This window comes from Hetaerina americana, unplaced genomic scaffold, assembly GCF_022747635.1.
Source record: "Hetaerina americana unplaced genomic scaffold, ioHetAmer1.1.p SCAF_7, whole genome shotgun sequence".
NCBI lineage: Eukaryota > Metazoa > Arthropoda > Insecta > Odonata > Calopterygidae > Hetaerina > Hetaerina americana.
In genome coordinates, this window is record NW_027287316.1 from 8,072,021 (window position 1) to 8,099,634 (window position 27,614).

General features: G+C 36.5%; 2 protein-coding genes across 2 annotated transcripts in view; one reads left to right on the forward strand and one right to left on the reverse strand.

The window, feature by feature from the left end:
• LOC139696525 (uncharacterized) overlaps positions 1–5,707 on the reverse strand; it is a 30,499-nt gene extending 24,792 nt beyond the window's left edge. Inside the window, exons 1-3 of the mRNA XM_071595325.1 lie at positions 5,615–5,707; positions 5,350–5,501; positions 4,375–4,569 (exon numbers count right to left, since the gene is read on the reverse strand). Of these exons, the coding sequence (XP_071451426.1) occupies positions 4,375–4,569; positions 5,350–5,501; positions 5,615–5,618 (351 nt within the window). The 5' untranslated portion in view covers positions 5,619–5,707. The remainder of the gene's footprint in view (positions 1–4,374; positions 4,570–5,349; positions 5,502–5,614) is intronic.
• A 901-nt stretch (positions 5,708–6,608) lies between these two features.
• LOC139696765 (enoyl-CoA hydratase domain-containing protein 3, mitochondrial) lies at positions 6,609–27,292 on the forward strand. The gene is made up of 7 exons (XM_071595602.1): positions 6,609–6,739; positions 10,656–10,783; positions 14,219–14,354; positions 16,086–16,273; positions 22,303–22,463; positions 24,127–24,241; positions 25,349–27,292. Exons 1-7 carry the CDS (start codon positions 6,707–6,709, stop codon positions 25,467–25,469), a joined length of 882 nt encoding a protein of 293 aa, XP_071451703.1. The 5' UTR covers positions 6,609–6,706; the 3' UTR covers positions 25,470–27,292.
• The last annotated feature ends 322 nt before the right edge of the window (positions 27,293–27,614 follow it).

Below are 27,614 nucleotides of genomic sequence, written 5' to 3' on the forward strand. Positions count from 1 at the left end.
TGACCAAGAAAGTCTAGGGTGAATATGGTCAGAGAGACTCTTAAGAAGAGTTATATTGTAAGTCTTGGGAAGAAAAGAGTATTTATGATACTAGACTTGAATGCTAGAAAGGTGAAAGAAGTATGCGAGGATAGGTTTATAAGGAGGTAATCAGTGAAATCAGTACACTTCCTCAAATAACTTCAAATTAGGGTATTTTCACTCTTCCTAACCAAAAAGGAATGTCATGAGAGGTAGATACGCATGTTAAATTTGTATCACTACCTATAGCACCTAGTTCGACACTGAAGTTTTAGTTTGTTATAATTAATGTAAAAATAAGTTGTGTTCCAAAACACCTTATCAGTTCCCCAATACTTTTCATCCATTGCACTGCTTAAAAGGATGCATTTCTTGATAATAAAAGACCTGAAACCATATCATCAACACCATTCAACAAAACCCTTCACAAAAATCATCATGCCATATATCTCACCGCAGCTACAGTAAGGTCCTTTCACATCCCTATCCCTACAGCTGGGACTTGATTTTATTAGGAATTCATCATAAAGCAGTTTGCTGTAACATGATTGGTCTGTATTTATTTTAAAGTTTTAAGAAAAAGTCAAAAGCAACCAGAATGCTTTACTTGATACAAATTATTATGAAAATTAAAGATGTAATTGAGGGTAATAGCATAACTCTGGCAAAAGAGTAAAAAGGGCTTTTAAATGTTTAGCTCTTTAAATTATTTAGTACATGAACATACTATTGCAGGTGATAGACAAATAGAATTAGTGTGGCAAATGCTCCAACAGCACTGTTTCATGGTGGCCTGAGTAGAATCATGTAAGCACAAGAAGAAATGAGTTCCATTCAATCCCTCTATTCAATTCCAAGGCTTTAGTGTGGATTTTGGTGCTGATTTGAGTGCCAAGTGAAACTACTTTTTGTGTTTTCACGCCATTCCCATTCTCACCTCCAACTTGCTTTTCTCCGCAGGCAATCTGACCTCTGACAGACCAGAAATGCAACAACACAATTTACATTTACTCTTGAAATGCCCATTAAAGTCATAAGTCATCATGATCCCTACCTCAACACTATTTATTTCTTTATCAATTTTTCTAGTCTCTTTAGACATTTTCTGGAGAACATATCTGGCTAACCTGTCCACCAGTGTTCAAGCACAAGGTCTGCTTGAAAGAGAAATCATACATTTTTTTGCACACAATTACTGCAAAAATTTTATATTTTTAGAATTGCATTATGTCTATATGGTACAATTCACATTGATTTGACTTCAGGATTGAATTAGATATCGCTATTGCAAGATGAAATATGTTCATTTCCCTTACAGCAAAGATGGAGGTAAAACATTACAAGCAATATGTTTCATTGAAATATTACTTCCACCAGTGCAAATTGTTAGCCAAGGTCTATGAAATGCCACATGAAACACATGAATAGTCTTCTCTTGCCTAAAACACAGCTAGAAGATAGTTTAAGATGTTTGAAGAGGGGAAACAATCAAGAGGAAGGTGGAACCAGGACTCCAGTCACTCATCTCACAGAGATAAACATTGAAAATGTTGCTGCCAGTGTGAAAGATAATAATAGGATAACATTAAGAGCACTATCAGATATACTGAAAATGTTATATGGTGCCACCCACATGTTGGTAACACAAAAACTGTACATGAGACACAACCAGTCAATGTGGAATGTGTTTCTCATCCTCTCGTACTTACCTCCATGCAAATTTCTCCTGTTCCCCAAGGTGAAGAAACACCTTTTTGGAAAGCTTTTCCATCATTAGAAGCAGACTTGGGTAAACTGAACATGTTTTTCAACTTGCAAACGATGCCACTGATGTAATACTGGATTTAAATAATTTAAAAATGTACTACATACACATTCAGTTAACAATATACTCCAGAAAATATAAATGAATGCTGTGAGGTCATCATGATTGATGCATCTGTTTTTGTTTGCATGAGTTTTCTGACAGAAATTTGGGATTCCTGCACACAAGAAATACACCTTATTGCTAGACTAGGATAAATGTCAACACTTTGGGCTAAACGGTGAATTTCAATCCCATGTTAAGCACAGACCAAAAAGTTCCATATTTTTCAAATTGACTGCACAATTTGCTGGGGAACAGAAAGGATGACACATTGATTGCTAAGGTAAGTACAAATATGACTGAAATGTGCCATTTTCAGTACATTATCAAAATATGAAGTATGTTTTTTTAAACAAAAGCCATCATAAAATGGAATTAAATTGAAAACACAACACATTTGGGTACATCATGGTCTGTGGCAAGAGACATTTACTGCAATACAATCTAAATATATTGAAATAGCAAGGATGAAAACTTCTTTTGCAACAGAGTCAAATTTACTCATTCGTTTCATACATTTTATTTCAGATGCTCAGTTTAATTTCAGATTCCGTCTTCAATACAATATTTTCAAGTGAAACCACCCCCTAGGGATCTCCTTTCAGTTTTGCCGGGGGCAAGCATGATTTGTTTAAAAGACTTGATTGGTGTATTTAATTTTTGTGCATTCACTTACTGCTGATAAGTTGTAGGCGCAAAGTTTATATACAAAAATCTTCAACTGGGTGAGAGGTAGAGACTACTGCCCTATCTTGCTCTCCCTAAATGACACCTCTATAAACCACTGGTTCCCCTTTTGAGAGTTCCTTGTATTTTAAGCGAAATTACATTATGCTTAAATTACTAAATGCCTTTTCTTTGAAGGCATCATGACTACTTACAAAGGGTAACCATAGTACTCAAGTACTGGCACTTAAACACTTTCACAACATTCATTGATAATAACAATTAACTGGAAAAAGATCAAAGTCAATGGAAAGGACTTGTCTCAATAACAAACTAACACTAAGTGTTCTCTAATATTCCTGCCTCTTAAAGCTGTTCTACAATACATGAGGGAATAAAAACCTGGTTATATCGCAGTATTGAATGGCCATCTACGACAAATCATTAATTATTACTGCTTGCAGCGAGTGGAACAAACTCAGTCTAGCCTTGAGGGAAGCTCATTCAATGGCATCATTTAAAAGAGCCTTACATTAGAAACTTGTAAAATCACAGCAGAATTGAAAGTAAGACACTTCAGGAGCTCACAGTTATATCATATTCACACAACTATTAGTCAGAAATATCCACTTCATACACTAATCTTACTGTTGAAATTTCACTTCCGGTGATAAATTATATTTAAATTTAAAAAAATCATTTAATCATACCATAGTAACATTTTCCTGTCACATTTCTTACATCTGCATTGTTAATCAGTAATTTTATTTTAATCAATTTTTCCCTACATTTATATGTGTATATCAGTTCTCCTTTTGTTTCTCCTCTCACTTTTCATATATTGAATTATTGTTATCATTATTTTAATTTAGTAAATTAAAACATTAGCGTCAATTATCGGTGTTTTTTTTTACAATGATAATAGCCTTATTCCTTATGTTTTTCCCACAATTTTGTGCATCCTTCCACACTCTTTGTACTCTTGGATATTCATTTACAATCGATTGCCATTATCTGGTTTTTTTATGTTATATTTCATTCAAATGTCATATTTTCATTGAATTTATTTGATGATGGGTTAGATGGAAGAAGGGACTGCCACAGTTTTAATCTTGCTCATATAAAGTCGAAGTATTGTTATTATCATTACAATGGGCCTTTGGTCTCAAGTTTTAAGTCCTTAAGTACATTACCTTTGCAGCTGCAGGAATGAAGTCTTTGAGTTGTAAGTCTCAGCAGAAGATGGTTAAATTTTAACTTTTGAGACTGGAGACTAAAGGCCAGCTCTGTTCAAGTCAATCAGCATCAAATAATGGCAGTTTTCAGGATTTGTATCATTCACCAGACTTGAGACTAAAGACCCATTTTACAATGGCTTTTATGCCCACCAGTCCCATGGATTGTAAAAACCCTTCCCTTTAGAATTCGAAGATATTTTCATTTAGGCAAGAACCTGATTTCAACCATTAGTAATCTATTTGCCAATACGATTGGAAGCTGCTTTAAAACAGCATTTTTAACACTTGGAATGAATTTATAATGGAATTTATAGAAAAATATTTAAAAAATACCAACATGTGATTAAAAAACTGAAATTCTTAAACACCAATGATATGCTCTTTCATTTAAGTTATCATTATGGATCCCACCATCAAACCTGTGAGATGTGGAAGATTCCTTCCTATGACTTCATTCTACTCCTCACGATGATCAACAAAATATTCAACACTTGCAACCATATGGCCACAAAAAGTTGAACATAATCATAAAAGAGAAATTGTTGGAATTCTTTTTATCACTTCACACTCATTCCCATTTACCTTTTCTGTGTTAGCAGGAGTGGTTGTATGCTGGCCAACATTTGGTGAGTCACCAGTTCGTTGATCATCTTTCGACAATTTCTTCGCTGCAACTTTATTAATAGGAATCAATTTTGGCTTTGGAGGAACCACTGGTATAGGAATATATTCGGCAAGTTCTGTTCCCTGAATTCTCTGTTTCATTGAATCAAATACCTAAAGTAAAAAGTACAGCATGAAAATAATTAACACCCACAGGAATTTTTGGTTTTAGTCAATTACACAATGAAAACAGTACAGCTTAAAAATATTTATTCCGTATTAAAGCAATGTAAATACTTTTTAGCATATGCAAGTATTCTGTTTGAAGGTTTACCCACGTCCATGAAAATGAATGGCATCTTACAGTGAAATTACACAAAGTTTACAAACGTTCAACTAAAGTGGCCAACCTCTTTAGCCTTTTAAGGCACGTGGTGTGAAGTCTAGCGAATGACAGACGTGCAGGAGAGGGGGGAGAAAGAATTATAAGGCAGGAAATAGAATTTCACTCAAAATTTCGCAACTCCTCGGGGAACTTTTAGAATTCGTCAGTTGTACTTTCTGTGAATGAAAATTTCGGCGGAGTAGGTTGCACGCAATTAAGTAGGCCCTCCTTACAGTACCGAATTGCAGAGCTTGAAAATTCCACAAACGACAGCAGAAAATCCTTCAGCAACCGAACCAGACAAAGTAAAATCATTCCACAGAATATACAGCTGGCTAATTCCTCAGGTTCTTCATGCAGCGGAAAACTTTTGAGGGAGTCCACTTCCTTCATTACTCCCTCCTCCATCCCTCATTCAATCCTCTTCCCCGATTCCCCTTCATTCTCAATAATTGGCCGTCAAATACGAACGGAATAATTTATCATCTCACATGACCGTTAATCAAGAGGCGACTAATACATCTGACTTTCACTTGGTACAGGCAGTAAATTCATAAGTTCATAAATACCCTTCTTTTCTTTGAAGCATTTTTCTGGCAGACTGCTTGGTGCTTCTGAAGAGATTCCGACTTGAATGTTCGCCCACATATGGAACATGGAATTAAAATTGTATTTTGAAAGTTGTCTTCGGGTGAAGTCTCCAATGTATTCGGCGGAATGGCTAAAAAAAGGAAGACGAGCCAAAGTTCTTTTAAAATACGTAGTATTTTACAAGGTATAAGTAGATACAGATGGATATAAAGATACTCTGATCTAGAGATATAAATGTCATACACATTCTGTAGAAATCCCGTAAATTCTGGTTCCTTAACTCTCGATTCAAATTAATTTTAATCACATCACAATTAAAAATGTGGCAGAATTCTATAATTTCATTGCAGCCTCTCTACTTTCCTTCACCACCATGACCACTGTCAACATTATTTCATCTAATAGACAAAAATTGAACATATCAAACCATCAGGAATTTTCCCCAACGAAGGATTTTGGTAAATATTAACATATATGCTACACAAAATTATTTCACATCGGTCGCATCACTTAATCGTGAAATGTAAAATATGCATGAAGAGCCGAATACCGTTGTAAGATTTTTTCCGGGCACTGCTTTCATCTCTCAAAAGTCGGTCAAGCCATTAATATTCATGGTCATTGGTACTTTCGTATTTCTCACGCACAAATACATCTTATTTTGGACATGTCAATGCAGAAATTCTAGTGATTCTGAAGATTTTCCCTAGTTTCAAACCAAATTCAACGTTTTCAAATAGCTATTCCCTCTCATTAGTTTTCCCATTTGTTCTTTTTGCAACTCGCGCTTCGCCTACCAATGAGAATTCTACAACGACAGAAGCTATCTTGGGAGATAAGTACAATACCGGCTAGCCAATGAACAAGTTGTCTCAGTAAATTATTGCTGCTAAACCAACAAACCACTACAGAGCGAAATATATGTATTAACGCGTATTTATCCAAGAGAGTTAAAACTATTCCATCAAATTCACGCGTAGGCATGCATGACAGATGATAATTCAAGCACGAATATTTTATTTTTGAATGCTTGGATTCGGACACAGATTTTAAATCAAATGAAATACGCGGAAATAAGTCTACTGCCGACAAATAATCACGTTAGACTAATGTTAAAAGTAGCAAAAACTAATTATATATGAAACATAAAATGCCAAAACAAACCTTCCTCATTAGCCATCGTCGTTGCTCCGAGCAACAGAAACATTTGAGAAACAAGATACGTGATTGGTGGAGCAACTTACACATGCCCACACAACGAAGAACTACGACCACTGACCGAGAGGGAATTACGGAAAGTTCATCCAGGGGTTTTCATTTTATAAACAGTGCACAATGGCTTGTGTTTCTGTAGCAGCCTTCAGGAAGGTAATTTCTTAAGTAAACAGGAGAATGGTGTAATGTCAATGCCTTATGTCCCCGGAAATTTAATACCAGATTAAAATGGAAGTAAGGGGCTGATACAATTCAATATGCATTACAGCCTCAATGTTTATTTGAAACGATTGTAGGAAGCATCGAAATAATTTAGATAATCATTTAATGCTTTACCGTGGAGAGAAATCTTTAAAATATTTACAAAAATATAACATTGTGCAACATGAAAGATGTAAATGCATTATTTTGTCTTCATGTTAGCCGGAATTATTTTGTCGGAGTAATCGGTTTCTGAAAGCTAAGATTTGTAATATGAAGGGAAGTGCCGAAGGTATTTGCAGGTCACCAAGCACTCCCAGAGTTGTGAAATTGACACTGAGTCTTGAATATTCTCTCAACACAGCCTCTTAAATCGATAACCAAAGACATATAATCATCACTTCCTAGGAAAACAAAGAGTTATTTCACTGGAGAAGGGGGATGAAATGCTATTGTAATTATTTTGTTGTTGCACTTGTTACTGTCAGTTGTAGAAATTGAGGAATGACAATGGGTTGTGGTTTAAAGGGACATTAAAAGTGATCCTCTAAGGTCAGTGAAATTAATTGTTTGCAATAGTAAAGTTTGTTGAACGGGTGTAACCCTGTTCACAAAATATAATTAACATGACAAATACCACCGATTTGTAATATAGTATAGAAATATGTAACATAGTAGAAGAATGAATTTATAAAAGAGTAAGGGTAAAAATATAAAAAATTGCATCGGATCGGTATGTAAACATTAGAAATGCATACACGCAGACAAACAATTCTTTATTAAACAAATTAAAAAAATACTTTCAGTTGTATTTAAATAAAGATAATTACAGCATTCATTGCTGTCGTTTCATGATGCATTGGCAGAAAAAGTTATTTCTGTAAGTTATGGATACAAAACAAAGCATTACATGTTATGTTAACAAAAGGATCCCAAAATGAAAGTAGTTACAAATGAGTACGATATGTGACATGATCATTTGAAACTATGTAAAAATTTTATTCCAAATTGCTTGTTTGCAGAATGGAGATAAATCCTATATATTAATATATTATCTTATTTTTAAGTAATTGAAACTCGTTAGCAGTACGCCTCAGGAATTTATATTGAACCCTATCCAGGATCTTGATATGTTTCTCATAATATAGCCTCCAGACTATGGAATGGTATTCTTATGGATCTCATAAATGAGACATCAATAATTTAAGGCAGAGAATGTTATTGAAGTCCTTGCAAAGCTGGGTGATGGAACCTACCAATCAAGAAATTCTTCTCATCCTTGCATGTTAAACTATTTGTAAATAGTCTATGTATAAAAAATACTTTATAGGGACACTGATTAGCGTTGTCACAAATCAAAATTAAGAAGACACTTTTTTGGAGCCCTGGGGGAAACCGCTAGGAGCAAAAAAGGGAATGTCAACACTGAATAATTTTACCCTGAGCCTCCTATTCAAGAGATAACCTTCAATACAGCTATAGTGTATCTTGATAATGATATCATATGACCTCATTTTACTTGGGAGAAGTGGGGGCACAACACAGAGAAAGCTCTTCTGAAATCATGTTAACCTAAATGATTTGCTCTAGTCTTTGGGGAATACCATTTTGAAACATCAGTTGGTTGGCTGTGTTCAATCAACCAATTCTGAAACCATGTTATTCATTGAGTAGAATGTAATCGATCATAGGGATTAGTTTGTCAGCCACATGACTTACTCCGCAAGGATTTTTGCAAATATAGCCTGGATGACCATTTGATGATAATTACAAATGTTCCTTTTATCACCGCTACCAAGATTTTACAAGCAGCTAATGATGGAACCATATTGGCCTCCCATTTTGGTGATTTAGTCAATCTTGTGCTAACTTTTGACTTTCTGTCTTAACGAAACAAATTTGAGATGCAGTTGTTGTACCAAGTGTCTTCCTTTTGAATTCCTTTCCTTGTTTCAAAACTGGCTTGTAAGAAGTTGGAACTAAGGTCAAGATAACTATTTACCACCAAAAGATAGACAAATAAGGGATTTGTATTGAGGACAAGAAAACTAGGTGCCACTACCTTTGTGTGAGGGCAATGGTTCATTCTATGTGCCTTAGTACCTTGGTGCCATGACATAGGGTTTGCATCTTATGAATCAAAGGGAAGAATTGTGGGTGTGTTTCTATTTTTAGGTATCCATATGGAAACTGGTGCTTACCCTGTATTAATAATATATTTATTTGTCCAGCGGACACATTGTACATATAGTATTGAGAATAAATGACAGGTGTATAAGGCATGTCTACGGGATATATATCACATTATACCAGCCTATGTCAACATTGGAATCCCTACAAATGATAATATAATTAGTTTTTGGACAAGTTTTGGTCAAAATAATCCAACTGTAGCGATGTGACACTTTTTAGTTTCTAGACGCACATCGTTAGACTGTAAGTTCATGTCCGAGCACAAATCAGCCCCTATTTTAGCATCACAATCACTTCAGTCATTTCAAATAAAAACTAGTATGCCACCATATCTCATGTTTTGCCTGCAGTGAGAGACAGCTATGTAAAAACTTCATTATTTATTCTCAAAATTCCATATGCTGTCAATTTGCAGTAATGTAGATGAAATTAGCATTTTGTTAACTGAGAAATAACTTTAAACCATCAGTTTTGTTTCTCATACCTAGAATATTCAAAGTTAACACTTTTAGGTGATGTACTAGTCAGGATGATTCAGGAGCAATTGTTTCATGACCATCTTCTTCATCTTTTATGCTTAAGATAAAGACTTTGACGTTATCTTAAAGTGTAGCCTCCTTAGATGTACATATACATTGGGGGAACAGTTCTGGTGGAAAACACCATCCATTGAATGAGTGGTTGACCATGGGTACCATCATGCCTTTTACGAGACTTTCTTACTCCCACCTTTATTTTCGTTACTTTACACCTTGCACTAATCAATCACGTACTCTGCAATGTAGGCCAAATGTGATGTAATCACCTAAGTGTGTACTCGTATTGCTTGGGCTGTGAGCTCTATTGGAAAGGGATGATAGATGGAGACATAGATAACCTTTGGAAATGTGTCTTTCTGAAGAAATACTGAAAACATTTGATTGGTGAAAAATGAACTATGTACTCACAACTGATGTATATTTTGTGTTAACTTACATAGTATCCTGTTAGTCATTAATTTTGTTGCATTAATAGTGCATTTTCCCATGAGAAGTAGTTTTTAATCCATTGATTTTGGTACACAGTTCTCTAATATTTTGTTTTAGGATCAGATTTGTAGTATAAGTGTGACTTCAGGTGTAAATTCTTAAGAATCCTGACGTGGAAGTACTTATAGACCATAGCAGTTTTGACTGTATACCTTGATCTCACTGGTTCCAAATTTGTCATAAATATTCCTGAGCATAGATAGTTGTAATGACTGAAATATTCTAATAACTGACCCTATGTGTGCAACGCAATTAGTAAGTACTATCTTATCTCAAAATGCCAAAAGTGTAGCTGAAAATTGATTTGATGAGATACCAGAGACATGAGAAATAAACCTGGGAATATCTGGTGTTTCGTCTTACATCCACAGAGGAAACTCAATACATACATTTGGAACTGAATGCCACCCCATGAAGATGGGTGAGATGAAAGAATGGTTTCTCAGTGTACCTTCATCTCTTCTATATCCTACCCAATTGGTACCAAAGTGATAATAAACAGGCATATTATGTTGGAATTGCTTGCTTAAATATATAAGATTTGAAATATAGTAGATTAAAAGAATTATTTTCACACTAAATGATAAATCAGAGTCTAATAAAGTGTAAAATACTTGAGCAATGGTAATAAATAAACTTTCTTTCAGATTTCCACACAAATTACATCAGTAAGGCACATATTTACTAGTACTAAGAGTCTGGGTGCTCATGGTTTGACAAAAGCAAACATCAGGAATGGAATGAAGAGTATTGTCATGTGTGACACAAAAACTAGGTGAGTAAATTGAAAATTGCATGACTGAGCTTAGTCATGTACATGCTGAGTATTAGCCAATGTTAATGGGGTTGTAACTTTGTGGCCGTTTTAGTCTTAGGGGCCCAGCAATTTCAGTAGAAAACCCTTTACTGTTTCAATAGAAAAAACTTAGCCGTTTCTTCTATGAATGTTTCAATACTTCCCGTATTCACATAATCAATGCGGGTGTGCTAATATGAGAGTGAAGTGGTAGTCAAGTAGGTAGAGTATTTGGTGGTGTGACTTGTGGTCCCAGGTTCAAATCCAGGTGATGCCCCAGCCTTAAAAAAATGCAACGTGCTCCCATAGATATAACCTTTTATTATCACTCTGTTAAATTGTGAATTTCAAACATGATTGTATTTAATACTTAGTGAATAGTTGTGCCATAGAATATCTAATTGAAATTGTGGTTGGAGACTGGTTGATCCTGTATCCTAGCCTCCCTGCTATGGCTGACATAAAAGATCCCCATGGGTTACACATGGGTGGTGTGCATCTAACCCAAGGCCAAATCTTTTGCCTTGACCTGGAGAGTCATGCTGTGCAACTTTGCTGGATAGTTGGAAAAGTTGTCATTGCCCGCTAATTTTGCTCTGCGTGACTGCATCAAGTTAACAAATCATATGCGTACGCACACACACACCCTTAATGCCATTCTCTCTCAGGGTAGCCACTGTCATTAATATCTTTATTCAAGGTTACAGAAGGAAACTTACTCTCGCTAATTTCTTCCATACTGTTCTGTCCTTACATATTTTCTTTATCTCTGTATCACAATCATGCATTGCCTCATTCATGCTCCTCTTTTACTGAGACTTTTGATGGTCCTCATCCTGCAAGTCTCTTGAACCAATTCCACCCATTACTGTCTCACTTGACTGCTTCTGCCCTCTAAACTGTTTTCTCTTCTCTTGTATCTGTTCAACAAATGGCCTACTGCTTTGTCACTTCACGGCATACATACGTAGTCTGTGCAATAAATATGCGAACTGGTGCAATCTGGTGGCCATGACACGGATTAGAGCCTTCCCCACCCTTTATAGCGGCACTAGTTACCTGAGCCCCAATGAGCCGTCTATGCCTGGTGGATCGTGGAGCTGTGCGTATTGTACCAGTTATGTTAGTTTCAGTTGTCCTTGTTTTTACTGTTTGTCGAAAATGGAAATTGACGAAATCACGGAGCAACGAATCAACATCAAGTTTTTGGCAAAGTGCAGTAAAAGTTAACAAGAAATTACTGAAATGTTGACAGCTGTTTATGGTGATAATGCTCTGAAGAAATCATCCGATTTCAGGTGGATTATGCATTTTAAAGATGGCCTACAAGACGCCATGGATGATGCAAGGCTGGGATGACCTTAAACCACCTATGTTGACGATAACATGGATTGTGTGCAGTCCCTTGTCCTTACCGATCGTTAAAAAACTGTCCGAATGATAGCTGATGAACTGAATTTAGGAAAATCAACAGTGTACACTGTTTTAACTGAACATGATGGATGGATCCTTCACCATGACAATGCACCTACACATTCAGCATTGATTTTTCGCCAGTTTCTGGCAAAAAATTCAAACACCATCCTTGATTATCCTCCTTATTCGCCAGATATCGCCCCCTGAGACTTTTTCCTATTCCCAAAATGCAAAATGTAATGAGGGGGCATCACTGGGGATATGTGGACACAATAAAGCAAGAAACAAGGAGAAAACTAAAAAGCCTAACTGCCGAGGACTTCCAAGGGTGCTTAAATCTGTGGAAGAGAAGATGGATTGAGAGAATAGCAATGAATTGAGAGTACTTTGAAGGGGAACAAATCCATGTTTATATTGACCGACCTCATATCTTGAGCTTAGGGTGTTCAAAGTATGCTGTCTATCAATTAGTTCTTTGAGAAGGGATTATGGCTTGGTGAGAATGGTGAATGATGGTTTAGTAGGCTTTGGTTTCACCTGTAGCCTCATTTTGAAAATGAGCCAAAGTTAACTAGTAGAGTGTTATACAAACCATCAGCAGGGAATGTGGCATGGGTACAGCAAAGTCTTAACCCATGTTACTCATACCAGTTAACCTGGTATTCTTTCTCTTCCATTACTTTTAACTGTCCATGTCTTGGATAAAAGAAGCCATGATGGGTGGCATATAGTAGATCATAATAATTAGGTAATTATCAAATATTTAAATTTGCGCTCATAATGATCTGTTTAGTGGTCTAAATTGTCATCTTAAGGATAATTAGTTAATTCCCAAAGGTTATTTGCCCTAAAATTAGGACAAATTGCCTCTTTTTGCAAATTAAAAATGGTTCAAAGAGTCATTGTGGTTCATTGAGAGTCGGGGACACTGGGGAATAAAAATCCTGGTGTGGAGGGAAAGGAGTTCTTTGGCACCTGGATTGTAGTGGTGCTACTTCCAACTTGCTTCTCCCTCCCCTCTCTTGTTTTCTGCCTCCTTCTTGATGATCGTGTCAATGTGCAATAACTGAATGGTCATCGGGGGGGAGGAATGGACAGGGGGAGGGTGCAAGAAGTGAGGAGCCAAGACTGTCCTTCTGATTTTCCTTGGGCACTGTGGTGTGGTGAGGGGTTTTTTCCTACGGCCCAACATTAATACTGATGAGTAGGCTCTACCAGGGCATATGCTTTCACCCAGAGAACGCAGAGAGGGAGGGGTGTGCCATGGGCAGAACGGGGAAGAGCTTTTTGAAGGGTTTGCATCAAGGGTGAGAAACTTGAGTTTACTTTTGTTTGCTTGTTAAAGGAGTCCACGTCAGTCTATTAGTTAAATAGCATCCCCAGGTGTCACATAGTTTTCCTCTTCCTGCCATAAGGTGATCTGCATATTTGTATGCATACCGGCTGCCGCACCGATGCCAGAAGTTTCTTGAACTTAGTATCCTTCCAACAAAGTGTCACTAATGAAATGTTGAGGCCAATTCAAACCTCTAGTTGCAGCCCCTAGCATTGTCTCATTAAATCATACATAACTCGTTCAGCTTATTGAAGAATGTTTAGTCTTGCTTAGTCAGCTAAAATCCAGCAGATGGTCAAAACCATGCATTAAAAAAAATCAGTTTTTGACACTGAAAACCTCAATTGTTACTCTTTCACAAGAGTACAACTTATCTACCTTCATCTTAAATGGTTCACTTGCATGTTGAGGCTGAAAGCCTGGAGAAATTAAGGTGATTACTTACTTCTCCGAAAGCGTAAAATCTGCAAAGTTACCATACCCAGGATTGGAATTTTTAAATATCCCTGTGAATACTATTGACTATTCATGAGGTCAGAAGAGAGAAAAGAATTGCTCTTCATCTTTGTCTTATTCACTGTTTGTTTACTGTCTTATTTTGTCTTTTCTTATTCCCATGTCTACCTTGACTTGAAATATTTGAAATTCTTCTTTAATAACAGGAATTGCCTATCGGTGCCAATGATGAGGGATTTGATCGAGGACATCACGGCTGATCAGAATAATAGTGGAGTGAGGTGCATAGTCCTGTCAGCTGAAGGGCCAGTCTTTTCATCTGGGCATAACCTTAAGGAATTGGTAATTGATCCATTGTGCTGCCAAATGATTAATCATCTCTTGTTAAAATGATTATCTATTTTGGGGAACCACACCGTGAGTGAATACTCCAAATTGAGTGGATCTCCCCCTGTGACAGAATCATTGGACTTGACTGTGACTCGGACAATTGAAGGCATCCGCCAGTTCCGACTTAAAGTGTAAGTTGAGTATCTGAGGAGGCGGCTTATATGGACTATAGGTTCCCATTTATTATAGTGCATGTGTGGCACAAATAAACATTTCTTGCTTGATAAATTATAGTCTAGAAGTCCGTAAATCTATACTTTGTTGCTTTGAGAGTGACAAACTTAAACAATAGTTTTGAGAGAATTGCATCCATAGAACTTTGTACTCCATTGTGTGCAAAAGCTGTAATTACATGAAGTTGAGGCACAAACATTCTCCTCCAAACAACCAACAATGTTCTACGGATATAATTCCCTCACAATTATTGTTAAAGTTTGTCACTCTTGAAGGAACAAAGTATATATTTACCAACTTCTAGACTATGATTTATTAAGCAAGAAATGTTTATTTGTGCCACACTTGTACTGTAATAAATTCTACCCCATTCTGTGCAAAAGCTGTAATTACATGAAGGTAGGGTACAAACGTTCTCCTCAAAACAACAAAGAGATATTTTCTGGGAGAATCTCCACAAATAAGTACACTAGCTTAGTTTATATATAAATAAATAAATAAAAAAAATATATTTTTATACATACACACATATATATTATTACAAGGTAATCTACTGATTAAGGAAGGTTTTTGGATGGACTCAGCCATCAAATAAAAATTTTGTGACTCCTAACAAAACACAATCCAGCAACCTACTCGACACCAGGTCCCTCTTCATCTCCGAGTACCTCCTTCCTCCCTTCATCCCGTCCAACAGCCCTATCCTGTTCCCTCCCTTTCCTCGTTTGACTAACATTCTCCCCTCAATTACAGTCTTCAACATCCCGCTGCTGGTCAATACCCCCTTCATCCACTTTTCCTGCCTCTATAGGATTTCTCCCAACAAACCCCTCTCTTCACCTACCATACCAAGTACTTCCTCGTTTGTTTTCTTCTCTGTCCATTTCACCTTCTCCATTCTTCTCCACACCCACATTTCAAAAGCCTCCAGTCTACGTCTATCCTCCTGCTCCAATGACCACGTTTCCGCGCCGTACATAGCCACGCTCCATATTAAAGTTTTTACGAGTCTTTTCTTAATATCCTTACTCAACGTCCCTGTCATCAACTACCTCCTCCTTGTGAAAGCCTCTTTGCCTAGCGCAATTCTTCTCCTTACGTCCCTACTACTTTGACCGTGTTCGCCCAAAACTGACTGAGAAACTAAAGCTTGGTCATCAGCGAACCTAACTGATTTTACGAATTCCCCACCGACTTTCATTCCTACCTCCAGTTCTTCCCATGCCTCTTTAATCATTTCCTCCACATACAGGTTGAACAGTAACGGTGATAATGGGCAACCCTACCTTACACCTTTTCCTAACACTCCCCATATTGAATTTCGAGGTTAATGTATGCAATGTTGTCATACAGTGTCTCAAATGTTTATCATTTAGTTATATACGAGGGTATAAGTCAGTCCTCTCAAGAGCATCTCAAGCGACTTTACTGTATACTACATTCATGATTGGTCTCATTACTGTCAATTCTTCTTGGGCTGTTCTGCATAAAAATACTATTTAAATGCAGGCAGGAAGAGGAAAAGAGGGCTGTGCGGAGGTTTTTGCCATTTGCTCCACACTGATGAACTCAATCATTGATGCACCGGTGCCTGTAATGGCTGCCGTAGATGGTGTTGCTGCTGCAGCTGGTTGCCAATTGGTTGCTGCCTGTGATCTTGCAGTGTGCACCAAAGGCTCAACATTTTCAACTCCAGGGTAAGATGGATTGTGATTTTTGTGCAAGCATAAGTGGGTGTAGTGCCAGGATATTACCACAGAAGAATTCATCTGTGAACTGATTGTGCCACATAATAGGTATTTACTTGTAATCATACAGGGAGCAGTAAGGTAACAGGAAATGTAAATGTGAATGTTGAATGTGAATTCTATTTAACACAGTGAATTGAATGAACATCTAGAATAAAAGAAAAACTGAAATTATCACCCAATATAATTTTTGAAAAGATTATCAAAGATTCTTAGGATGAAATGTATGAAAGATATTGACATTTCAAAACTTGGTGGCATTGACTTACGTGACCTCAGCGATGAGGAAGAGTGAATGGAAGATGATGGATGGCTGTGGGAGGGGGGGATAGCACGTGAAAGTCTGTGTTGCCAAACAACCGCATTAATCCTTGAAGAACGCAACCCACCAATTATGACATTCTCGCTCTCTGGAAATGTTTGTAAGTGGTGAAATATTATGTCATCCTATAAACAGGTGTAAAAGGTGCATTTGACTTTGTTCGGTGGCCTTCTGTTCTTCAGGGACTTAAAAAACTAAAAATCCATCGAACCTAATTAGACTTTTCAAATTATTTTACAAAAAGGTCAAATACAAAATGAAATCCATTTCAACAAAGAACTCCGTCTCAGCTCACATGGGGCTGCCCACAAGGTTCTGTTTTGGGCCCATTAATATGGAACCTTGTTACAAACCAGGTCTTAAGGGAAGTATTCCCCACTGGATGACACTTAATAGCTTTTACCGATGGTATGGCTTTGTCTATTGAAGCTAACTCAAGAGCTGAAATGGTGCAGCTGACAAAAAATTGTATTGAACGTATAGAACAATGGGCAATAGTTAATAAATTGGTAATTTCAACAGCCAAGACAGAATACTAGGTCTTTGGAAATAAATGCCTGGGAATCCCTCTGTCAAAATCTTTGATAGCAATATCCGACGCACATCAGCAATTAAGTATTTGGGAGTAGTGGCTGACAAAAAATTAACTTGTCAGGCCCACATTAATTTCATAATTAGTAAAACCAAAAAAATTGTCAAGCTGTCCGCCGATATTGCAAAACTAATTTTGAAATGGACTTACTTCAATTGATATACCAAGTGGTAACATGTACCCATTGTTACCTAGGGCTGCTCCATTTGGGGTCTAAAGGCCAACCACAGCAGAATCGAAGGAAAACAAAGCACAAAGACCCTGCCTCTTAGCAATTAGCAAAGGTTACTCGACAATCAGCATGGATGCACTATGTTTAATTACCGGGCAACCACCTCTAAAATACGTGGTCATGGAGAGAATTAGCATTGTCAAAGTCCAATCTGGTCAAGGCACAAAATACTGCAACTCTCAGATCAAACGCAATCATGCCCTAAGCAAAAAACAAGGAGAAATACTCAGGGAACAAACAATTCATCAGTGGAATAAAGACTGGCAGGATTCCAGTAAAGGTATTCACACTAAAGGAATATTCCCAGACATCATTGAAAAGCTAAGGATAAAATTTAAACTAACTAATAAAACGATACAAGTCCAATCAAGCCACGGAAATTTTGAGCTCTACCTCTATAAAATAGGGAAATCAAGGAATAATCTATGTAGTACCTGCCTAATAGAAGATACCGCTAAGCACAGAATAGAGGAGTGCCTACAGTATGAAAAACCCAGACATGAAATTTGGCACAACATGACTTCAAATATAACCGAAATGTGTGGGATTGTGCTATTTTGACTTAAGCATAGCTACAACCAATTTTATAAAATGGTACAATGAATTTTGATTATTGTTCACTAAATACTCTCACTGCTTCCTAATAAATGACATTCGTTTTGTTAACTTGATTACAGGTGAGCATAATGCATTTGCTTGTCTCTGCATATGCGGTTTCTCCATCTGGGTTGGTTGTCTTTGGGTGACGACAGTTTGGCTGGGCATCCTGCCTGCATCTTCAAGTCAAAGGATGGTCAACGCCCACCTGAAGACGCAGGCAGGATGGCCAGCAAAACTGACGTCACCCAAAGACAACCAATGTGAATAGAGAACCTAGAAATGCAGAGACAAGCAATTCAATGCTGCGGAAACCTTCATATGATTATTGCATTTGCATACACGAATTTTTAAATAATATGGAGAGCTTGTTTATTGTACAAATAAAATTGTATATAATTGGTATTTTAAGTTAACAGTTATAAATAACATTGTAAATCTCAAGAGTTGGATAATTCAGCTATTATTATGTTTAATATCACGATTGCATGTGTAGAAAATATAGCTGTTCAATTAGTTTTCAATGTATGTTAATAATGCCAATTAAAACTGTAACATATATGTGTTATATCTCAGGAATCCGATGGGTTACTCTTTAATTGGTAATAATATATTTTGCTAAATATATGAGCGCTAATATTGTATGCAAGGCAGTCATCAATAATCTGAATAACCCATCATAACTTGTACATTTCATGTATTACTTTATTTTTTATTTTATTATAATGTATCCATCTGTAAAAGTTTATTGCATTTTAAGTAATGCAGGGGAGTTAAAGTGAAAGCAGGATTCCCCTTATAACATGCACCCTTTGTATCTGTGTACAAGAAATAAATAAGGAAGGTTTGGAAGGAGGAGGCAATGTCTCCTTTCAAGTTCTTTGTTTTTTAAATTATTTTTATTGGCATAGGGTAGCTATATATGTTCAAAAGTTATTATGCTAGATTTACTCACATTATAACTGATGATAATATTAATGTATATTCTCATTTATGATGTTAGAAACTTGCTTTAAGTCTCTGAATGCATATTATAATTATGGCTCTCGACTGTTGTCTCATCAACACTTTTTCTATTGTATTTTTAAAAAGTCCTCCTCCTATACCTGCTATTATTATATTAATATTATTGATGAAGATTTTAAGTGATATTGGTGAGGTAGCTATCACATTGAACATGTCCATACGAATCAAACACACAGCTTTAATTGATTTAAAATATGGAGAGAGTTCTATGTTGATTAATTAATTTTTTTCAAATCCAGTTACTGATTGTACTCATCACATCAATGTATAAATTTATTCATATATATACCTAATTTTCCCATTGATAACATGCGTGTTATATAAACAAAAATGTTCCGATGATCGAAAAAATTACGATGCGCGTTATGTAATGAAAATTGAAAAAATCCAGACATAGATGAATTTTTACCCACACACTTCCTAAAAGATGTATTTTTACACACACTATTTTTTATTATGTGCATATGTATATACAGATGCGTGGCATCTATACACGTTCAAGATAACTATGAAGCCCTGGGCATTTGGTATCTATTCAAATTATCATGTTTACTACAAAGTTCTGGTTGCGCATTATACATGAGGTGCGCGTTATCAATGGGAAAATACAGTAATTCCTCTTTTCTATGTAAATGAGCCCTTATTGAGAATAAAATCAGAGTATATAGGTCTACCATATGCTTTTGATCAGTTCTAATTTCAAAGAACTGTAAGATGCCTTACTAAGAATGTTACTAGTAAGAACTTAAATACATTATCATATCTGCTGTAATGTGGCTCACCAAGTAAGCGTGATTCTACGGTATGATTTGCCGTATTATGACTTTTCATATGAGTAAAGCACCAAGAAAGAATTTTTACTTAGCGTTTCCACAGGAAAGAATGTATTATTGATGACTAGTCTACACTAGTCTACACTATTGTCGACTAGACTACACTATAGCATCATCTGATGTAACAAAACTATTCAACAGTAATAAATTATTTCTTGTGGAAACGCAGTCATTGATTCTTTCTCCTTGTTTTATGAATGGATTTCAACAAACTATCGGCCCAAACTATGCCTCAAATTCCATATGAGTATTTTATTTCTTATGGCATATATTATACTGCTGTGAAATAATAACTCTGAGCTATTAAGTACACCTTTAAATTTGCCATTTATGATGTACATTAATTCAAAATTTGCAGCAGTTCAGTTGAGGAAAATGAGGAAAAGCATATTTTAAGGTTGGTAATGAAAGAGAGTGATCACGGGTACCTTGGTGGATGCGTACTGTACAGGCAGCCTTTCTCTCCCACGTTGAGCAAGTTTTGTGACAATCAACTCTCTCTGAAACAGTATTGAGTTTCAATGAGTGAAGAAATATTCCAAAACATGAAAAAGCTTACAGCCTATGCAAACAAATGAAAATAGTAAATAATGACGCCTAGGTATTAAGAAACAAAATGTGTAAGAGATTCATTTGAAAAATGCAATGTTTCCCCGCTAATTAAATATGTAAAGACCAAAAGTCATGGCAAAAAATGTTTGTATGAAGCATCAAATGTTTACATACATGGTACATGATTGCAAGGGATATATCAAGTCATACCAATGAACACACATAAATGTATTCCCTAAATATGATCCAGGACTTTGCATTATTTTGTACTTATAATTCAATACTGACAGCATGCACCAAAGAGAAAATGTTCCTAATGAGTGAATGCTTCTCCCCCTCTCTTTTATTATGATCACATTTATTTATTTATTTATTATTTCATCTCGTTATTTTACCATTGTAAAATATAAGATATGTCACTTCAAAAACAAAATAATGTATACATACATGGTTATAATAAAATTAAATGGTTGCAGCTTGTCATGCCTTGGGGAAAAATACTAATTTAGGTCGTAAAAGCAATTCTTGGTTTAAAAATATATTTATCTAGATTTAAACATCTGATATGAGTTGCCATCTTGTATGCTTTATGGTAAATAATGATAAATTAATGCTGCATTACATACACCTTCTTTCTTTGTCTTGTGACATACAATGGATACTCTCATTTTTTTTAAATAGACACGTTTCCTTGAACATACACACATGCATGATTAATGTGCAAACATGTCACAGGCAAGATTTCAAGATTTGTAAAATGAGGTCTGCGTGCTCTCTTTTTGGAATTTTGGCCGTACGAGGTCTATCCAATAAATATGCGAACTGGTGCAATCCGGCGGCCATGACGCGGACTATAGCCCCGCTCACTAGCGGTTGCTGGTTGCCTGAGACCCAATGAGCCGTCTGTGCTTGGCGGATTGTCGAGCTTAGTTTCTATTGTCCTTATGTTTTACTGTTTGTCGAAAATGGAAATTGACGAAATCATGGAGCAACGAATCAACATCCAGCTCTTGGTGATGTGCAGTAAAAGTTAACAAGAAATTAATGAAATGTTGACATCTGTTTACGGTGATAATGCTCTGAAGAAAACATATGTTTTCAAGTGGATTAAATCAAACCAAGAAATCAAGAAAAAGCTGATCGAAAATCAAAGTCATACTCCTGGTTTTCTTTGATGTCAAAGGTGTTGTTCATCATGGATTTCTTCCTGAAGGACGGACAGTAAAATGCTGAGTTTTACCTTACAGTTCTCAAGCGTTTGAGAGATTGTGTACGTTGTGTGCAATCAAATTTGACTCAAGGCGATGGATGGTTCCTTCACCATGACAATGCACCTTCACATTCAGCATTGAGTGTTTGCCAGTTTCTGGCAAAAATTTCAATCACTCCTTAATTTGCCAGACCTCGCTCCCTGCGACTTTTTCCTGTTCCCAAAATGCAAAAATGTGATGAGGGGACATCACTGGGAAGATGTGGACACATAAAAGCAAGAAACGATGAGAAAACTTAAAAGCCTAACTGCCTAAAGGACTTCCAAGGGTGCTTTAAACAGTGGAAAAGAAGAAGATGGAATAAGTGTATACCCTATGAATGGAGAGTACTTTGAAGGGGACAAAATCGATGTTGACTAAATTTTGTAAAATAAAGTTTTTATGGCCTCAGTTAGCGTATTTATTGTGCAGACCTTGTATATCTAATAGCTCTCTTTTGCATACCATATTGCTAATAGACGTTACTGTGAATGTTAAGCATTGGTATTTCATTTGATGAAATTCATTTTGGTCCATCCATTGAGTATCTTCCTTGCAACTCACCCAATTCCAGGGTCAGTTGGGGTCTGTTTTGTTCCACTCCTGGCGTGCCCCTGGCTCGTGCTGTTCCCCGCAAGACGGCTGCCCACATGCTGTTCACGGGTCTGCCCATTTCTGCTGAGGTGGCACTCCGAGCAGGGCTGGTTAGCTCTGTGGTTGACGAAGGGAAGCTGGGTGAGGGCATGAACATGCTTCTACTCTGCACTTTCTGATGAATATTTCTTTGGCAAGCATTGGATGTGATTCCCATGTGAATGATTACAATGCAGAGCATATGCTCTACTTGTTTGTTGATTTTGAAAACAGGCCATGGTTTATGAGCATTGAAAAAAAAAAACAAGGCTGCTTGTGGAACCGTAACAACTGTTTTATTGGGTTACTTTATCAGCAAATCAAGAGGCGAGAGTTTGTTTATCGCATAATCAAAGGAAGCAAATTAAGAGGAAACAGGAAGCAAGAGCAACAACCATGACGGCGAATTAATTCTTTCTGCTTGAAAAACCATGGCATTTTTTTTTAATTTACATTTTGCTCACTTCAGTAGATGCAAGAAACTTATCTCAATGGAAAATGAAAATTATATGAAATTTTACAATCATAATATTAAATTTCAAATTTGATCTCCAACCACCATGCCTGTCTTCTGATCATAGAGAAAGCTCTTTGAAATTAGTCTTATTTTTGTGTGCTGTGGTAAACAAAATAGCAGAATATAAACAATTAGGAAACCTGTCCTTTCATCATACTGTTATGAATATGTGGTGGACCTTTCCAGATGCCTATTGTAAATTAAGAAGCAGCCAGAACAATTTTTTGCTAAAATATAATTTATAATATACAAGGAAACATCGTAAAAAAGAGCTTTTGTGGCATTAGCTAAGTCATTTGGACTACAGTGCACACTCATTGTTATAGTGAAGCTTAGTTCCAAATTGTGCATTGAAAGTTATGGTCAATCTCTATCCAAAGTTACTGGACTGTGCTTATTCTAGTTTTTGGCCCAGATGATCTGAATTGCCTGCAATGAAATTTGAATTTATCTTTCTGTCTTGTGATTCAAATTAATCATTTTTTGTTTGCTCATAAATCCTTAACCGAGATAATGCATCTTTAAAAACATGCATATTCACAAGTTTGCAGGGTCACACAAGGCAAAGGCATCATTTTTTCATACTCCATTCTTTGAAAAAGAAAACTATCCTTCTCCATAAACTTACATCTACTCAATACCCCACCAGCTGCCGCGAGGGCGTGTGGTGGGGGGTTGTTAAGTTACCACCCATAATTAAGAAAGAAAAAAAACCCACAAATTTATACTAAATAGGTAACATCTTACTCATTTGATTGTCAGGGTGAGATAATATTGGAGGTGATATTCATTGAAATCGAAACATATCCTTTTATTTCCTAAACCTTATAAAAATTTTGTTTTGGCTTATGGTAAATTTTGCCCGATGTTTATGTCTCCTGTGTTGCAAATATGATGGACGAAGCTCTCATGTGAGTCCAACCCATCCTTCTCTCTTACACTTCCCCTCCTTGAAAGAACCTTTCTGTGTTATCTCATCATGGTAAATATCAGATTACCCAATCGGTGGAAATAGAAACCTGAGGATTTTATGAAGAATCGTGATCATAACTTTAATGTTTTCTAATAACCAGCATGAATAACTGATCGAAGCACTTTTCCACTTGATAAAATTTTTTTTATTTTACGACTGGGTTTTGATTTATTACATTATCATCAGGTCATTGACCTTTAAATGTTTAAGGTGATTCTTTTAGCTTAGGGAAGTTGGCAAGGGATTTGGACTAATGTATGTGCCTTTTGCAACAGATGAGGAGGTGGCTGGGATTGTTGAGAGCATTTCCAAGAAGAGCCGGGAGGTGATGGCCCTCGGGAAGAAGTTCTTCTATCAGCAAATTGAGATGGACATCCGCTCTGCGTACAGGTGAGTGGTATGGTGCATTTTGAGGCATAGCGCTCTTACTGATAGTGAGGGGAGAAATGTTTCCATAGAGTTTGAACAAAACCCACAGTCCTTTGTTAAGCCATGGAACCTGCTTCATACTAACAGGGATATCCATCCATATTATACCAGAAGTAGCAACAATATTCATGTAAATCGTCAATGGAGAAAGATTTTGTGAAATGGCACTTCAGTTGTGAAAACAAAAATTTATATTGTTTATTTAATCTTATAACTCCCTTCCAAAATCTATATCATGTGTAGAATACGAGGTCCATCCAATAAATACGCAAACTGAGGCCATAAAAAATATATTCTTTACAATTTAGTCAGCATCGATTTTTTTCTCCTTCAAAGTACTCTCCATTTGTTGGCATGCACTAATTCCATCTTCTTTTTTTCCACTGTTTAAAGCACTCGTTGGAAGTCCTCGGCAGTTAGGCTTTTTAGTTTTTTCATTGTTTCTTGCTTTATTGTATGTTCCCACATCTTCCCAGTCATGTCCCCTCATCACATTTTTGCATTTTGGGAATAGAAAAAAGTCGCAGGAGGTGAGATCTGGCGAATAAAGAGGATGATCAATGATGGTGATTGAGTATTTGCCAGAAACTGGCGAACACTCAATGCTGAATGTGCAGGTGCATTGTCATGGTGAAGGATCCATCCACCATGTTTGGTTAAAACAGTGTGCACTGTTGATTTTCCTAAATTCAGTTCATCAGCTATCATTCCTATGGTTTTTTGACGATCAGTAAAGACAAGGACAACAGAAACTAACATATCTGGCACCATACGCACAGCTCGACGATCCGCCAAGCACACGCGACTCATTGGGCATCAGGCAAATAGTGCCACAAGTGGGCTGGGCTATAGTCTGCGTCATGGCCAGCAGATTGCACCAGTTCGCGTATTTATTGCACAGACCACATACATGAAATGCATAGTTATTAGCTAAGTGAAAGATTTCTTGGAAAGCGAGCCAAGTGAAGAAAAAGACCTGCTTCTTGTGGTGCTTCCTAACTGATGTTAATTGTTTCAAGTGGTGGCATTTCCGCTTATCCCTTCCCTCCTCCTTTCCCTCCCCTCTAGGTTGGGTGAGACGGTGATGGTGGGGAACATTGGCCTTCCCGATGGGCAGGAGGGCTTGAAGAGCTTTGCTGAGAAGAGGAAGCCCAAGTGGAAGGATGAGGTTCCTCTCCAGCGGGCTTGAATTTTATCTCTATTTTCCTTATGACATTTTGAACTGCCAAAGAATTATATAAATGAGTGGTCACGTATTTTTGTACAGATGGAAGTCTGGAGGGAATTTATGTGAAATTTTCGTAAATAAAAAAATATTTGATTGGTACACAGCTTAGTTTTATATTTATCTTTGGTTTCAAAAGTGTGCATTTTGATGCTTGCATTCATATACTATCTCTTCAGTTCCCTTACAGTGTTAATGGAATGAAACATTATTGAATTTGTCCCATTGTGTTCCCCCAAATTATAATTAGCTTGTCCTTGAAATAGATGGAATGAGGTGAAAATCTGTTTAATTAATATTTAAATTAGTGAATATTCTAATCTGAGAATAAATGTGCCAAATTCTTGAAATCCAAGTAGTTTTTAGACTTAACCGATAATTATACTCACGTATTTTTCGATGGTATTTTTTTATAATAAGCTAAATGGCTCCAATCACATCATTTACAGAGAATGGACGAGGCAAAAAAGAGCAAAGAACATTTAAAACTATCAAATCATCAATAGTTGTCTTGTTGCCCGATCCAATTGTGGATATAATTTAAAAGTAAGGGATATGAATATTTAGTTATTTCTCATATTTGTAGAAATAAAAAAATGAAAAAATCAGTGGAAAAGTATTAAGGTGTCTGAGTATTCATATATATTTTTATAAGGTTTTACTAACAACTTGAGTGACAATGTTAAATATCGTAAATGTCCTTTACATTTTTTGTGCCAATATTTCACTGTTATGTTGAAAAAATAAGTGAAAGAATAGTAAAAATTAGTTGTCATTCTTGTTATACTAACGTCAGGCAAGCAGTTGACTGTTGGTAATGGCTCATGACTGACCGCATATTTTATCATGCCCTTCATATAGGTATTTCCCTCTTTTGGTTAATGGTCCATTGAAAATCTGTATCAGTGAACTTGTGTTGATTCCTTGCTAGACTATTGTAACGCATGCCTTTTGGTGACAGGACAGGAGTGGATTTCCCTGCAGAGCTATGCCTCATGAGAGTCAAGAGAGCTAATTACTAGAGGTATTTTGTTGTAATAAGTGGATTTGGAATCAGTTTCCCTATTCATAGTGAATTTACTTAAATGATTACTTCAGCGCGAAAAATATATAGTGTGCTTATTGAATGGCCATTTTTTCCTTATCATTCCAAAGATTTATTAATATTCCTCAAGTAAAGCAAAAAGTGTTTCGTAATTTGATGTAAAGTGAAATGTTAGATGCAGTTTTGAATTCTGCCCTGAACTAAATGTAAATGGGTGGGCAAATTACAGATTATATTCCAGTATCTAGGAAAGGTCAAAGTAATCAGTACGTCAGAAATCCCTCACAAACCACGGTTGACTCCGTGTCCATTTTCATGGAATTTGTTCACCCATTCTGCCACATGGTGAATATATATGAATTTGAAAAAATCCTCCCAGGTTAGCTTGTGTGAGCACCAAGGACCCAACTTAGGTAGACTTTCAAACTGCAGTTCCACTCACCAAGCATCGTTAATATCACTGCCCATACATCATGCATCTATATTGTGATGCACAAAAACAATACTAATGAAATTTGACATGAATTTTAGCATTTCTTTAGCAGTTTGCTGACCTGTGAGGATAAGTCATATTCTTCCCATTGCCATTGAACCACAGTTCTTTGGCGATGAGAAGGCATGTGCCAAGGTGTGATGCTTGCTCACACATTCATTGTAAATAGGTGAGCCTGAATCATTGTGACTTTTATACCGAAGAGAGATTGTATCAACTGAATATTTTTTGTAATGTATTAATTTTAATAAAGTTTTGTGGTTCAAGTTTGTTTGTTTTGTTATTTAAAGTAATCTGCATGGCATGCAATGTAATGAAATAATCTCAAGGAAGAAGATCCTAAGGCCAATAAAAATAATTACGAAAAACTCCTATACCGATTCACTTGACTTTGGACAGTGCCTGGTGCACATTCTTCCTCCAAGTTCAAGTGCCCTATTCGATTTTCTCCCCGTTGATGGTCACCTGGTGACTGAAATACCGGTATAGGAGTTCTTCGTAATTATTTTTATTGGCCTTAGGATCTTCTTCCTTGAGATTATTTCTTTAACAGCCATTAGCTCCACATACT

Excerpts from the sequence above, each read along its gene's own strand:
- LOC139696765 (XM_071595602.1), top strand. The coding sequence starts at position 6,707 with ATGGCTTGTGTTTCTGTAGCAGCCTTCAGGAAG. Across the intron at positions 14,355-16,085 it reads GGCATAACCTTAAGGAATTG|GCAGGAAGAGGAAAAGAGGG; the intron begins GTAATTGATCCA and ends ATTTAAATGCAG. Across the intron at positions 16,274-22,302 it reads TCAACATTTTCAACTCCAGG|GGTCAGTTGGGGTCTGTTTT; the intron begins GTAAGATGGATT and ends ACCCAATTCCAG.